Genomic DNA, 16,796 nt, shown 5'->3' with positions numbered 1-16,796 from the left:
TTTAAAATGCGACTTTGTTTAACATAAATCGACCACTTTCTCCTCTTTATTTATTAACCTGCTTCGGTTTGCCATGCCATAACTTCATCTACAAGCATCTATAATTTGCTTATTAGATATCGGGATCGATATAATAATGAAATAATATTAATAAGGACTTTATTGTACCCAATTACAAAGAGGGAAGTTTACGTAAGACGAGCGAGAAAAAATCTAAATGTCAGTTTGATACACTAACTTAAAACGACAATTTTAAGCTATTTTAGAAAAGTAGAGTAATAAAATGAGAAATTCTAATAAGTTCCGTTCAATTTCAGTGAGCGAAAAATTGGGAAAATCCAAATTATTGCATTAGGAAAGGACAGCACAGCACGTCAAGTGGAACTTCCCAAGAAACCACCCAACGGCAAACCAGGAAAAAGACGAAAGTGTAATGGCCATCCTAAAACAGATTGTGGCGTAGCTTGGTTAGGATGACAGTATTCCGTTGACATTATCGGACGAAATTAAAGCATTATAAATTTTTCATTTAGCAATGGCAATCTTTTATCTTTAGGTAAATAATTTCAAAAATATAGGAAGGCGATTTAACCAGACAGTATATTTATCGAGTTACTCGAGCTATTCAACGAGAAAATAATCTATAATACAGGCAAGTTTCCTGCCAACATCAGATTTTATCCCCTTGCCATGAGTGACGCACTGAACAACAGTGCGAAAGGGCAGGACGTTAGGCTCAAGTACTAATCCAGAACTGCAACGATCAGAGACATAATCCTGTGCTTCATCGATTACGAAAAAGGGTTCGAGAGAGTCCAACATCATAAGCTCATCCAAATCGTAAATTTACAGCAGCAAAACCAATCCGTAGAGGGGCCAGGCAACGGCACTTCTCTTCAATTTGTATTCCGAAAACGTCTTTTAGGAAGTCCTACAAGAAAGGAACATGGGCATTAAATTAAATGGTGTGGGTCAACAATATAGCTAAAGCGGACGATATAGTTCTAATTGCAGATAAAAAAAAAGATTTGCCAAGTATGCTCAGGATTATCGAATAGTTAGGACATGGGCCTTAACATGAACACCAAGAAGACTAAATTCATGATAACTACTCGTAAGTCACAAGAATTGCAAAATGTAAGCCTAAAAAGGCGAAGTCGGGACGTTTCGCTAAACATGCTGCTGGCTTCTTGAGTTTGAGGAATCCACCAGCATGTTTAGCGAAAGGTCAGCAAGACAGAGAGAAAACCTAACGCAGAAGAAATCCATATGTGTTGGTCTGACTAATCAAAGTTTGGTATATCTAGAAGTGATGATGCAATATGGATACATCCTCCAGATCGTAGAAGGTTCAATCCTAAATACGTTTGTCAAACGGTTAAGCATGAAGGAGATAATATTATGGTATGGAGTTGTTTGGAGTTGGGCCAATCCATCAGATTGAGGGGGTTGGGTACATTTATGAAGAGGTCATGCTACTTTACGCCTAGTAAGAAATGCCTCTCGGGTTCACTTTTCAGCAATGACGACCCGAAACACTCAAGCAGTGGTTCTTGAGGTATCACCAGGCTTAAATCTCATTGATAATATTTTGATAGATTATGCAGAAAGAAATTCTAAGAAAAAAATTTAAAAACAGGCCGAATTCTTCGAACAAATTAAAAACGTTTATACCTCCGCTAGTGAAGAAACCACTGCCAATTTACAATTACGATGCTTAGATGTTGCGAAGCTGTTATTGTAAACGCAGGATGTTGTTCCAAATATTAACTGCATATTGCCGCACCTTTGAAGCGATCATAAAAAGAAGTACTTTAATTAATTTTATTTTTCTTTGAAAAATAATAATAAAAAAAATCATTGCTTTACTATCATAGAGTTTTATTTTACTGTACCCAAATTGTCGAAAAGTTGTTTTAATTTTGTTCGATCTCTATAACTCCAAAAAAATGTATTGCCCACTTTAAAAAATAGGCATTTTCACTGGGAAAAAGCATAACCGCCAAGAATACTTAAGACCACAAAAAAAAGGAAGAAATTTAGTTACTTGATGAAACGTGAATTGCGGTTTATACATTAATAAAAATGGGACAAGACAAAAATATCCTATTAACTGGTATTTAAGGTGCTTCCAAGAAAAAGGAAGAGTAGTAATCGTCTACACTGGAAGCGAAGAAGGATTTTTAAAAGGATTTGTAAAATATTGAGTTGTGCCATTTAGGATATTACCACGATTAAATAAATTCTGTTGTTTTAGAGCGGAGAGTACTATATTTGTGAAATAATAAAATATCCTCCTACATATTGAATACTAGTTAGGGAAAGACAAGCTCTTATTCACGGTGCCTAAAGAAGACTCCAACTTCATTTTGGAGAAAACAAGAAATTATCGACTGGTTAACCACCAAAAGAAAAAAACCAAAAAAGAAGGAACTTTTACATGGCCAGTTATTTTATATACGGCAATACAAAAAGCAAACGTCAGTTCTGACATAAGTTCGGAGACTGTGATTAAGAAAAAATCCATTGTTACTAGCGAAAATCGATGAAATCGAATTTTTCGAAAGTATCTACGCTCATATAAAAATCTTATATCTCGGTGACGGTAGGTCCTAGGGGACCTTCGAAAAAAAAATTTTTGTCTGGACGTTCTCCGTTCTCGTCTTTTGGTTTTTCCGCAATAACTTTGTAACCGTTTGGACTACGAAACTGAGATTTACCTACTTTTGCTATGAACACGAGAAGTGCAGTTTTGCCCCGTGAATCTATTGAAAATGGGAGCGCTGGGCGGTCGGGAAGTATTTAAAATAAAAATAAAAATCGCGGGTGCAATGGTCACGAAAAAGATCATTTTCCAAAAACCGTTCACAGAACCGAAAAAAATCTTGAACAAAAAGACACAGAAGATTCGGCTCCAAACTTTTATTCTTGACAATTTGTCAAAAATGTACAAGGTGCGCCTTTAATTCAAAAAAACTGAAAAATGGCTCCCCCTATTATTGAAAATTGGCTATAACTGAAAGGCTATGATTCAGATGTCACTTTCTAAATCTTTTGCATAAGCATTGTGTTTTAAGTGTCCTAAATTTGCGGATATCAACTTCAAATTTAGCAGAGATGTCAAAGTCCGTGTCCACATTTGAAATTTCACCAAGTATTTTTTAAACATTTTTGAAATTTTTTTTTTGGTTATTTTGGCTTCCGGAAAAATATGTTTTCCTCCATAACCATTTTCCCGATCGCAAAATTTTGGAACCGTGAGACGCAGGACATCTGGTGCTATAACTATCGGGTTTTCGATTATATGCATGTTTTAGTTATGGACAAAAATCTAAAGTATCTTAAAAATTGTTCTTTTCGGGAGTATATCATTAAACTTCAATCAAAATTCATAAAAAAATATGGCTAATCGGCTCAAACAGTGTGATAGGCCGCATGAAGAGCATCACTTTCTGTATTTACGGCTTTCGTCTATCACACACGCTGCTCGAGATATTTGAAAAAAATCCATATGCAAATCACTTGCTAAACGCGATTTTCTATTACGGTGTATGTACTGTTTCAGAAAAAATATATTTTCTCGAAAACCATTTTCTCAATTGGGAAAATTCTTGGAGCAGGAAACGTGCGAGATCCACGGTTATAACCTCTATTTCCGAAATTTTTTCAATTATGTACAGAGTGTGTCGGTTATTAGCAAAAAACCAAAAAGTCCCTGAAAATTGCCGTTTTTGTGGGTAAATTATTAGCCGTAAATGAAAAACTATAAAACATGGGATAATTTGGTTTAAATAGGGTTGTTATTTGTGACGAGAGAGAGTTTCAGGTTTTGTCTATCATACAGAGTGCACGATATATTTAAAAAAATATCATTGAAAATCGCTATTATTCGTAAAAATGTTAATATTTACCAAAGTTTTCCGTAACTTTGAAGTTCGGCGAGACATGAAAGTCAATATATACAGGGTGCATCCACAAAAAAAAACCAATGTGTCCCCCTAAGACAAGAAGCCGCGAAGCGACTCTGTACACTGCGTAGCGCGCAAAGTAATCTTGTTTTGTCTCACGCTTTAGAATAATTACAGCTCAACACATTCTTTCAAAATACTTATTCAGCATAACTTTAAGAGTCTTTTTCAACTGTTTTTTCACTTGCACATTAATTGACTTTAGTGTGTATTTATGTATATAAAGACTAAATAGAGTTTGGTTTTTCAAATATTTGATAAATTTTAACTTCAAACACCCTGTATACATATGACATTTTTGGAATCTCCGGAATGTTTTTAACAAGTTTTGTTTATACTGATATATATGACTCTATTTTCAATCGTTTTTGAGACATTGACACACGAAAAGTGATGTTTTGGTCTATTTGAAACAATTTGAACGTTTCTAAATCAAAACGATTTAACGTACAAACAAATAAATTTCACATTCCAATCCACTAGCTTTTGACAAACCATCGTGTGTTATAAGCTACAAAATGTAAAAAAAATTCAACAATTTTCATGAAGGTTAATGAATATTTAAGATGTTGAAGAAAAAATATTGGTGGTAAAAAAATTTTTGCATGGTAGACGAAAATGCTTTGTATTCAACGTTCAAACAATGAAAATGGCTTAAGCAATCGTTGGGTCACTCTGTAGTCTCTTTGCAGACCTAATGAGCTTTTATTAATTTACAACTTGACATGAGAAACACTGAAGGATGCTAGACAAGGCCGTGAAGCAGCATAAAGCATAAAAAAATGATTAATAGGAATTATAGCGTTTTTAAATTTATAACCATAGATCAATTTAGGAAAACAACTAATTAACAAATTTATGAGGAAGATCTTAAATATGAGATGATGATCATCTTTTATTAATAAGCTTGTTGATAATTTCATTTGTTTCGCTAATAGCTTATTATTCGTTTATGCATGTCTGAAATAAAACAAATATGGTTACATTTTGCAAACGTAAACAAACGTATAGCGTGACGCAAAGTGATATCGTAGTGAAAATTATGACCCTGACATTCTAAAAAAATGGGAACAACCAGCGACGACACAATTTGACATAACTTTAAGTAGTCCGGAGATTGACGAAAGACTAAGATATCATTTAACGACTTCAAGTAGAAACAAATTCCTTTTTGAATACGATGGGTATTTTGATTTTCTTAAACCGTACGGTGAGCGGATAGATCATGACGTTTTCAAAACGATTCCAGCGTTTAACGCTGGCTGTGGGTCCACCGTCGCATAAGAATATATAGACTGATGATTCATTCACGGTGGATGAAGACTAACAAGTAAACATTTCCAATTATTTCTATATAATCAATTGCTGTTTCTATTGCATTGCATTGTTTACATAGTAACATGAAGGGCTCACATAATTTTGCTAGTGCTGGACATCTCCGGTCTTTTCTACCGAATAATATTATATGAGTACATAAAAAATGTAACTCATTATAAATCAACAAAATGCCTTGCTAAAATTTTATTAAACATTAATAAAATGTTTCTTTTTTGTAGAGGGAGTTTTAAACGCTATTTGACGTACGTCTTGCTTTTTTTGTGAGAAAAATTGAAAGCGAAAAGCTTTTCTTATATACCGCTATTACAAGGACTAATGCAAAAATACCGCAATTCTGTGAAGTATTTGAATAACAAGTATTTAAACAAACTTCTTGTTTTGTGTATTTATGCTTTGTAATATGTATTGTTGATCTGCAAAGAACTTTCAAAGGCATCGTTTGTGGTTTGCATTGTCTCTAAAAATGTGTCAAATTTGTTTAATTTAACTATACGTAGATCTTTTTATTTAATATTTTTTATGTCTTGTGCCTTGCTTTACATGTTATTTTTTAATTTAGGAACTGTTGGCATTATTAAAAAATTGCAGTAGGAAAAAGTTTTTAAATAACACTTAAAAAATTAAATATTTGGAGTGTCTAAGTATATGAATTTCTATGAGCAATTTTTATATATTTAAAATATAGTTCAATCGTCAAATGATATAGATAAATTGCAATAAAAATTATATCGGCAAATAAAGAAACACGAGAACGCCCCTTTCTATCATTTATATAAAGGAGAAAGAGAACGGCACGGATGTCCTGCTAGCTTTCTTTAGAATTAACACAATTCATTTGCTTCAAAAATGGAAAAATTAGAAAGACGGAAATTTTGTATGCTATGGTTCCTTGCAGCAAATATAAACAAACATATTCGAATAAAAACCACTTTGTGAAGAATTGGTTTTCTGCATAAATCAAAACGTCAAAAATCACAGACTGTAAAGAGAACTAGGCCGCACAATATATGGATAAATGATAATGGATACAAATGCTGGTAAAATACTAGTACTTTAAATGATGTTTATACGTACATGTAACCCGAGTTGTAACATTATACTTACTGAATGCTAAAATCGATTAAATACATTTTAATGGTGGATCAAGGCCGGCTATATACTAGGAACAGCCCAAAAAAAAACAGCAAAATAGCTATGTATTAATTTTTTTCCTTGGAAATTACGAGTATATTAATGCACCTAAAACATTAACCTTCCAATCGACCATTAACAAAATTGGCGCAAAGCGCGTAGAAAAAAGTCGAACTTTAGCAGGTATTAACTACAAATACCATTTTAATTACACATAATTTTAAAAATCACATTATTTCTTTTTAGTGTGTCGCTATTACTATGATAATAAATATTTTATTATAAAAAATTTTTCTTCTGCGGTCTCTTTCTGTCTGCAGTCGTTGCTAAATTCGTAGCGTCGTGACTTATTCATGGTACAAGTCTTCTTCACGCTTCTCTATACTCTACGGTTTTCATGATTCCTGCTACTGACATATTTGTGAGGTCCTTGATTTGATCTATAAATCTGGCGGGGGCCATGCCATGCCATCAACTTTCCCCATGCCGTCCTTTCGAATTAAGTGACCGAAATATTTCAGTAAGCTTAGTTGGATTGTTGTGAGTATGTACGGAAATATCTGTCCTGTGGACCACCTGACGGATCCTCAACATCCTCCAATACCATATCATTTCACACGCCTCTGTTTTCCTATAGCATGCAACGTTCAAGATTATGGCATAGGTTAAGAAGTGTCCACAATCAACAAACAGCTCAGTCGTACGCTTGATAGCAGACTAGCAGTTTCCACAGGCTGAATGAGTTCAACCATTTCTTGTTCGTTTTGTGCCAGAACTATCGTGCCATTTTTCCTCCAATAGCGGATCCGCCCTCACAATTTTCCAGAGCCTTTCTAATAATCTATTCTTCCTATATATAAAAGAAAATTGGGGAGATAACGCTCCCTTGTTTGACGCCTTTTCGGACCCTGAAACCTGTTGAGAGTTCCCCTAATCTCCGTATGTGCGCTGTGTTCTTGTCGTACACTGCTTTTATGATAAATTATATAAGATGTTTCTAGACTCCCATCTGACTCAGGATGCTGCATAGTTGTCCCCATTGTACTGTATCAAATGCTTTGGTGTAATCAAGAAAGCAGAACATAGCTGATACTAATACTTGTCGTAGCTCCATATGTTGATCGTGTCCACGTTTGGGACCCTAAAATTATCCATAATAAAAAAAGCAAATGTTTATACATGGCACACTGTATTTCCTTATTACTTCGTAGCACCCATAAATGCAAGAAGACAGCCCATAAGAAATGTTTTCAGGTGGAATATTCTAATAGTATACTGTGCAACAAGTTTCAACAAACTGAAACTGAAGAAGTAACTTTTTACGCAACTATTAGTTTTTGAACATATTTTTGAACAACAGCACGAATATATGCAATCGTGCTCAAACCGGTAGCAAAAACACCAGCTCATGGTAGTAATTCGAAAACATATTATTTCTGTATATAAAAATGAAACAAACAATCGTCACATGAATATTTTTGTTACATACTTTGCATATAATTAAAAATTCGCGAACACAAATACGACAACAAAAACATTTGCGTGTTTTCCCGAGGAGATTCGAAGAAGATGCTTACAATTTGATGTTCAAAGCCTGGCGAAAAATGTCTTTTGTAAGGACCATTTCAATGTAAGTGGATGTTGTATTATTATTTTGAGCATTTAAAAATGTGCTTTGAACTTGTTTTATTTAAATCAGTGAATTACCCAAAACTTCCAGCCTCCATATGCGAAATCTAAATAAAAAAATAAATGTAAACCTGTAAACGAGACGACACACAGTCTATCTTGCATTTAGTGATTGTAACTTGAAAAATTCCATTCTGATGAACTTTGATGTCTTGTAAAATTTTTGCAAATCAAAAGTTTTGAATCTTTAATGTTTAATGCACTTAACTAAACTCTGGATCTACATTTTGTTTTTTTTTGAGGTTTAAGAACGGAGGTTTTTAAAACAAAAGAAATAAATATATTTTGGATTTGTAACGTAGTATTAGTGTTAGCACAGATTAATTGACCGTGGTCAATTGACCACTTCTTAAATGACATGTCAATTGACCACTTCTTAATTGACTAATCAAATTTGATCAAAATGGTTTAAATAACAATTGCAAAGTGTTATCAACCACTATTTAACAATATTATGTACTTTTTTACAATAAATTATTATGCGTTTATGATGTCCAATTTACATATAACCGTCTTTAAGGAATATCTGAATATGATACTTAGCAATCCGAGGAAGCCCAATAAACATATCAACTAGATTTCGGGAAGCTGTTACCGAAAGAAACAAATTTTATAAAATATTGAAAATATTTAAAACTTATACTTATAGTGGTCTGTGTTAATATTTTTAAAATTACGTGGTGATCAAAAAATAATATTAAAGATTTAAATGAAAAAATCTTGTGTAAGATTGCAAATTTGGAAAAGTTGTGGAATTTGAAAAAATTACAATAACACATTTTTCCAGTGTAAATGAAAGTCAAAGGTTAAAGTTATGAAATTTACTATCCAGGGTTTTTAATTAGACTGCAATCAAAGGTGAAATAGGCGACGTTGCCACATTTATGGATTTTTCCCTAAACCATCAAACTTTCTTATTTTAAATAGAAAGGCTATGTTTTTATTCCATGTCCGTTTTTGCAGGAATAACAAAAAACCAAAATACGTAATGATTTAATCAATTAACTAGAATTTAATTTATGAACAACGTAATTAATGATTTTAATGAATTGGTAAACTTAAATAACAATAACAAACTATACTTATAACTTATTTTATTTACTGATTATATTTTTCCATTATTTAGTTTTTGAAAAAACGTTGTATAGACATGATAACAATAAACGTTATAAAACATAAAAAAATAAGTTGAAAATGGAAAAACGTTTGAAGTTTCCAAACTCACAGCGAGCCAAAATTATGGAATAACTTTATTTTTAATATTTGGAAATCTACAACGTATTCAAAAAGGCAATATCATGTCCGGCTAAAATACTTTTGATTTTTCATCGGATATTAAGTACCATATATAACTTCTACTACGGTTATAAAGTACAATATTTTCACTATTGTTGTGTGTGTAGCGAGTTTACACTAAAACCGGATTATCGAGCGGTGGTTCCCCGAAAAAATCGAGGATTTTTCAGTAATCATTTGCGACGTTTTCTCTGAAACGTGCGTGCTGAACTGGTTAGAGGATAAGTGGCCCAGTATTGCACAAAATTACGGCTTTGAGGATATTTTAAATGGTGACGAGACTGGGCTATTTTACAAGATGATTCCAGGTCGTACCTTTAAATTTAGAGGAGTTTGGGTGGGAAGCAGTCGAAGTGGAGGTACACCGTTTGAATTAGTGCAAATATTACAGGAAGCGAAAAATGCAAACTTCTTGTTATTGGTAAATATAAACGACCGAGATGCATGAAAAATGTGAAAAGTCTACCTGTCATTTATAAGTCAAACCAACGAGCGGATTGCTTCTTGTTGACAATTGTGCAGTTCGTCCAAAAAATCTAATCCTTTCAAATATCAAATTAGAGTTTTTGCATCCAAATAGCACCTCAGTCGTCCAACCAATGGATCAGGGCATAAGAAAATGCCTTAAGACATTTTATCGCAAATATTTTTTGAATCGTTTGATTGAAATTCATTGAAATGCATCTTCCCAACTCTTGATGATAATTTAATAACAACGGAGTTATTAACGGATAATGATATTATTACTGAAGTTTTACAAAGCCAAAAGATCCACAAGTTATTCTGAAGCGCTTTGTGCCGCTAAAATTGTTACAAATTTTTTACAATCTACTGATAATGTAACTGATGATGTTATGCAAGCGTTCTGGAAGGTTGAGAAGCACATCGATAATATAAAATTTGTATTGAGAAAAAATAAACAAAAAAAAAGGTATGTATTTTCACTTGTATGTTGTAAAATTTATATAGATAGATAAGTTCTTAGTTTATGTAGTTTAGTATCTGTCGTTTTTTAGTACCTATATTAGTGTTTATTAGTTTTCTATTTTTATATATGTACCTACATATTTTTTTTGTTTTTTTATAGAGTAGTAACTTTTTGGTCCCTAGAGGGTACTTTAAAACCGGAGTTCACTGTACAGTGAAATGGAAATTGCAATTAACGATTTTTAACGCTTTTTCTATTAAATTTTTAATTGTTTCAATCAAGAAAATCACCTCCAAATTTGTAACAAAGTCTATTGTCGGAGAAAGCGTTAGATATATTTAAACCAGCAACACTTTCGCCTCTAAGATTTTGTTTTTTTTAACACGTTGTGAGATAAGGGTCAGCTCATAATAAAAGAACCACCCGAACACCTATGTGCTTTGATGTAATTGATGATGAGATTTCGAAGAGTCCAATTATCCATCCCACATGGATCGGCATCTTCAAAAATCCGGTCCGTTAATGTATTTTTATAATTTTCATTTTATTTTCCAATCAGGACTGTTTTCAAGCTCGTAAATAATGGAAAGTTAATATTTGATGATTTTTCCATCTATTTACTCAACAAAAATTTCATTAAAGATAAAAACAAGATATAACATTACGTTTTGTAGACGTTTCATCTCCTCGACGTATAAAAATCAACTCACATGCGACATACGAAGTCGGAGAGTCGCGGCTCTTGGTTAAATTTAAGAAATCCATGACGCACACCACACACCAACACCTGCCGGCAGCAAATCTTTGACTGGTCGTGGAAGAACCAAAAGCCGTCGGTGTACGCGAAGCCGAGATCGTTCCGCGGCGTTATGTCACGCGGAATAATTAGTTGAATAACTTGGGCGATTCCGAGATCGACTTTCTTTTTAGACAAACAATTCCATAGCGTCGATTAAATAACGCTCGCCCGTCCGGGAATGTTGTTTTCGAGAAAATACGCGAAAAACCGACCAAATACGCCGGTGATGGTTATAACAAAGTTTAAAGGATAATGGCGCGTGATTAATGGTGGATGGTATAAATTTACACAGAATCGAAAAGAGTTGCGCGTGAAGCACATCATTAGCCAAAAAGTGGTACGCCAAATTTCACGCAACCAGGAGATTTCATACGTTTCGCAGATTTCACAATGATGGGCTTTTTTGATTATAATTACGACGAAATTGAAATGAAAATGATAATTTTATAAATGGATTAATTTTAGGCTTCACACGTGGGCGTGTCTAGGTCAAATAGATATTCTACTATTGTACCAAGACTCAGACACGCTAATTTTGAACTTTCTTTTTTAATTTAATCTTAATTTAATTTCCGAAATAGTTACGTTCATTCAGTATACCGTTGTTTTATAAGACTATAAACATGAACTACGAACTAAAACTGTACAATCTTTTAAAAAGTAGCAGAGTATCAATGTTAAATTAATTAATTAATCAATAGATAAACTAATAAGTAAATTAGGTATAAACATTTTTTAAATTATTTTTTCAACATTCTGGATGTCACTTCTTTTTTCACATTTAGAAATATTGAATTATATATCTTTACAACTCTACTTACGTTGTTTTTTTTATAAGTGCAAGTTCAAGACATTAAAGACAATAAAGTTTGTTTAACTGGTTATGGTGCCACCAAATGAGCCTTACACGCAATCTAGAAATAACTTAAAAATAGTTATTTAATATTTATATATTGCCATTTATTATATTTTGACAATTAAAAAAAAAGAATTGGCCCACACACAAACACATACGTATACAAAACATAACAATACAATTAGATATATGATAAATACTAAAACAGACTGAGCTTAAGGCCAAAAAAGCCCTAAAAATCTTTAATCGTGTAGAGAGTACGATATAACAACGACCATTTCAAACTTTCTTTAAACTGGCACAAAGATGTGGAGGCGGTGTGGCAAGTATCAGTATTAAATTAATATGTATAAAAATGATATTTTTAAAATTATTTTTTCTTAATTTTTTTCTATTCGACTTCAACTACGCAATTTTCTTCATAGAAAAGACCATGCTTAACATATTTAGTTAGAAATTTCGATAATTATTAATGTAGGTCGATCAAAAACAACTACATTTAAAGTCAATCATAAAAAAAAACAGCGAATTTTTGTTCAAACGAAATCCACTTATCTCACGTTACTGCTTATATCATAACCTTAAAAATGCCAAGTGAATTCCGAACTCAACAAACCAACGGTAAATTTCGCGGAATGACTTTCGATCCGTGAATGGGTGAATAGTCTAAAAAAACACATAAAAAGTCTCTTTATGTCTCTTTATATCACTAAAAAAAATTAAAATGAAGTCAGTAAATTTTGTTTTTTTTTGGCGTATCTTCGGAAGTGCCATTTTTTTCTAATTTAAGCATTTTCGTATCCCTTAATTAAAGTTTAAACGGTTATTTAATCACAAAGTGGTTTTCTTAACAATTAATTTGTTAAATATCTAAAAACGATCATAAACTTGGTGGAGATTGGCTCCGACAAGAAGCCACTTCTTTCCACGCGAATTTTTTTCTATACGTCTTTAAACCGTGTGTGAGAATGGTAAATATTGATTTAAAAACAAGACATTTATTTGAACATTTTAATTTTAAATGAACACTGCACTGTAGCGCCAACGCAAGTGAAAGATTCTAGCAGCTGCACCCACCCGAATGTGGTCGAATTAATTATAAATAATAAATTATTCACAAAATAATTGCATAAAAATGCAATTTTATATTGCTAGAATTCCAAACATCTAGTAGGCGAATGATATAGCAGTTTGTGACAGAGCGACAATAATTTTTGGCCTTTTAGCAAATATTCTTTTTAATAGGGATGAAAACAACTCTTGTATCGCCCATATAAGGATTATTAATTATTTGCGTTTTAATTGTAAGCGTAAATGTTAGAAAGTTCTAAACTGTGTATCGTAATTTTTTCTATTTAGTAATATACATTTTAATGATGTACAAAACTATTCTAGTTATAGGAAATAAAATAAAAAATTGTGAAAATTTGGGCTACGAATTTAAATCCATTTTTGAAAATGCCTAAATAAATTTTATGAAGTTATTCTATTTGCTCATTTTGCCATAAAATTTAACAATTTAAGTTAAGTATATCAATTATATATAGACTTTACATATTTATTTGATGATGATTTGATTTAATGATACTTAATGTTTATAATTATTATTAATAACACAAAATTTAAAATTGATACTGTATTTTATGTAAGGTTCCACAATTACATTTTGTGGGAGTTATTTTTAATTTTCGCTGCATAACAGATGTAAAATATTTTTTTTTGTGGCGCTCAACCATAATGCAAATGAAAATTTGCATTTTGTATCAGCATTTTGTTGCAAAAGTATTTTTGTCATGCATATGCGAAATCCAGTCCGCAGTGTGCTCCGTTCATATATTAAATGATCTATTAAGTATACAAGTACCTATATTTACTGACAAATAATTCAATTTGGTACTTCATAAAATGATGTAGCTATTCACCTCGAAAATAGGACTTACTCAAGAAAATTGAAAAACAATACAGATTTATTGATACTTGAAACAAGCACTTAAAAAAATTACTAATATATTTCTTGGTATATTTCAAATTGATAATGTCAAGGGGTTATTTATCTCGATTAAATACAGAACCAGTTCAGTCCCAGTTCAAATGCATTGAATCCAATTCTAATTGTTGTTTCACTCAAAAGATCAATAATACTAATTTGAGATTAAGTGGGATTTATTAATAAATTTAACACACCTGGTATTATTATTGTAAGCATAATTACAACTTGACTGTAGAGTGATGGAAAAAAAATATGGCAACTTTTTAATAACATGAGCATATATCTTTCTGAAAATTATGGCACCGTTCACCTAATTACTCGCCTAACTATAATATTTTTAAAAAGGGATTCGGTCATTTTACAACAAATTATTTTCATTCAGATTAATATTGTTAATTAATTATTTTTTTAAAGGAACTACCACAGGCTACTCCAATACTATTTACAAATCTTCTGGATTCCTCCAGCGCCGGTTGTTGTTGGGTCGGACTTGCTGACGTTTCGCCAATTCTCATGTTAGCTTGTTCAGAGCTTAAGTGACCAACACGACCAACCAATCAAAACAATTTCAGTTAAGCTCTGAACAAGCTAACATGATAATATAATAATAATCCAGAAGAATTTGGTATGAGATTCGTATTATCAGAAAGACTGGGCATATTTCCACCGTAGAATCACAACCGAATAGTATGGAATACAAATTATAAAAAGTTTTTCTATTTCCAACCACAAATCCCTTATCACGAAAAAGCATTCAAACATTTATACACACGTATATTAGTGGCGTCTCTTAATGTATTTTAATTAAAAAAAACCCTAGATCGTTAAAATGGGACAAAGTTTACTTGTGCTTGCGTTGCTTAAAATTAAACGAAATAGTACTTCATTTTCATCATCTTTTTTTATATAACTATGTAAGGTACAATTACTATAATTTCACGGTCGTTATTTTATAGTACCTACATTATAACCTAAGTTTATGGCAACGTTTATTGGCCTTTATAATATTGAATATTGTAATAACAGCTGCCAGGAATTCTCCAAATACAAACGGACTTTTAATCGTCATTTATATTTGGTTAGTTTTTTTGGGTCACAGTTTTTTTCACTTTGAAATGGGATGCAGAACTTATTTTAAAAAGAAAATGCATCGAAAATCATTTATTATTACCAAATTATTACTAAAATTCATGGGTACATAGAAGTGCATACTTCTTTACATACAAACTTTTACATCAATATTGTATAATATCAAGGTAAATAATAATAATACAATCTACTATCAGATAAGGTGCAAATATTAAACCGCATTAGGCCTAATTAATACCTATTATACTGTTTATTTTACCGAAAGGCAAGCGTCAAGTCTCGACACCGAAAAAATTTCGTAATGAATCAATAGGGATGGTCACAATTGAGGTTATGTCGCTCATTACGTGGGTACGGTAAAAAATAATTAATCGTAACTGTTCGTCCGATTTAACTGTGTTCGATTTAGTAAGAAGTGTTGCAGATGGGTAAAAAATCGATAGGGCACAGTTCTATCCTTTCTTATTCCCCATTTTCAAATCGTACATAAACTATTATATGACAAAATGCCGAATTGATATGAAGGTTAACTTTAATAGTACATTTAATGTATAGTGCCTATTAAAAATTAAGAAAAAATATTAGGTAGTTTATAGGTAAGTACTTGTTTATTACAAAAGTCGTCTAAATTACCCTAAATGCAACGAACTTACCTTTATTGAAGGTATTAAAATAACCAAAATTTAAACTCTCGCCGAAAACGATTGATATCACAGGTGGGTCGACTAACACAAACAATCCAAATTAGTTCACGTAATAAAGTATTTTTACCGGTAACATTAAAATAAAGTTCTCGCCCTAAAATATCGATCCGAACGTTATTATCACTGAAATGAACACATTGTTAATTTTTCCGACTTAATTAATAGAGGCGTGTCTGGGTCACAGTTACGTACGATGACTGAAATACAAACATTCGAAACTAACGCTCGTTCAACCGCACATCGCCTATTTTATGCCGCTTCCCAAAGCCGCTATCGGATTCACGTCTGCCTGACTCCGATGGGAAACAGTTATTTTATTTTTCGTCGGAAAGAGCCGAGAATATCCGACGATCCGACGAAGTTTCGTCTCATGCCTGCCACCGCCAAAACGCCGACAAACGAAAGGAGTAGGAACATGAAAACGGGGAAAATTGTTCAGGAATACGGACTAAAAATTCCGCGGGTTAATAGGTGATCCGTGAAATGTCGCTCCGGCTCCCTGCGTTGTGGAAATTACGCTCATTTCGGTGCGGTTTTGAGGAACTTGATAAAATTTTCGGGATTACTACATATAGGATTTTTACAGTTGGCTAGGGTTTATTTTTACATTAAAATTTAATTAGTGTCGGAAGTTAACCAATACTAATTAAATCGTAAATTTTACCTATCGTTGGCCAATCGATTTACAAATTTGTAATTGCGGTTTGTACAACGTACTGAATTTTACGCGCCCAATGCAAACAACTTTTTATTGTGATTATAACAGCATAAACATAAAATGAAAATTTCTTCCTTACTGGAAATTTAAGAAAATCCAATTCGGTTAAAATTTTCTCTCTTTTTTGGAAGCAGTTGTATTTTTTATATGAAAGGAGCTTGAATATTTGTAAATGCTTGATGATTAACCAAAATCGGAAATTGTTCAAAGAGGCTACACAGGATGGCAATTGTAGCATGGCGTAACGAAAATTGAATAAATTTGAGCATTAATAATTGAGTGCAACGTAT

General features: G+C 32.4%; 1 protein-coding gene across 3 annotated transcripts in view; it reads right to left on the bottom strand.

Annotated features, from left to right (window-relative positions):
- The window catches only part of LOC132704074 (elongation of very long chain fatty acids protein AAEL008004-like), a 69,104-nt gene extending 53,034 nt beyond the window's left edge, over positions 1-16,070 (bottom strand). Inside the window, exon 1 of one of the 3 annotated variants that reach the window (XM_060673757.1) lies at positions 15,738-16,070. Coding sequence is in view for 1 of the 3 variants with exons in the window: in XM_060673756.1 (XP_060529739.1) it covers positions 11,061-11,115 (55 nt within the window). In the remaining 2 variants the exon portion in view is untranslated. Of the gene's footprint in view, positions 1-6,380; positions 6,404-11,060; positions 11,147-15,737 lie in introns of those variants that run through there. The other 2 variants (XM_060673756.1, XM_060673758.1) reach the window with 2 other exon arrangements.
- Positions 16,071-16,796: the final 726 nt, after the last annotated feature.

Source organism: Cylas formicarius, unplaced genomic scaffold (assembly GCF_029955315.1).
Source record: "Cylas formicarius isolate icCylForm1 unplaced genomic scaffold, icCylForm1.1 PGA_scaffold_6__28_contigs__length_40554024, whole genome shotgun sequence".
Taxonomy (NCBI): Eukaryota; Metazoa; Arthropoda; class Insecta; order Coleoptera; family Brentidae; genus Cylas; species Cylas formicarius.
This window is presented reverse-complemented; position numbering and strand designations above follow the sequence as displayed.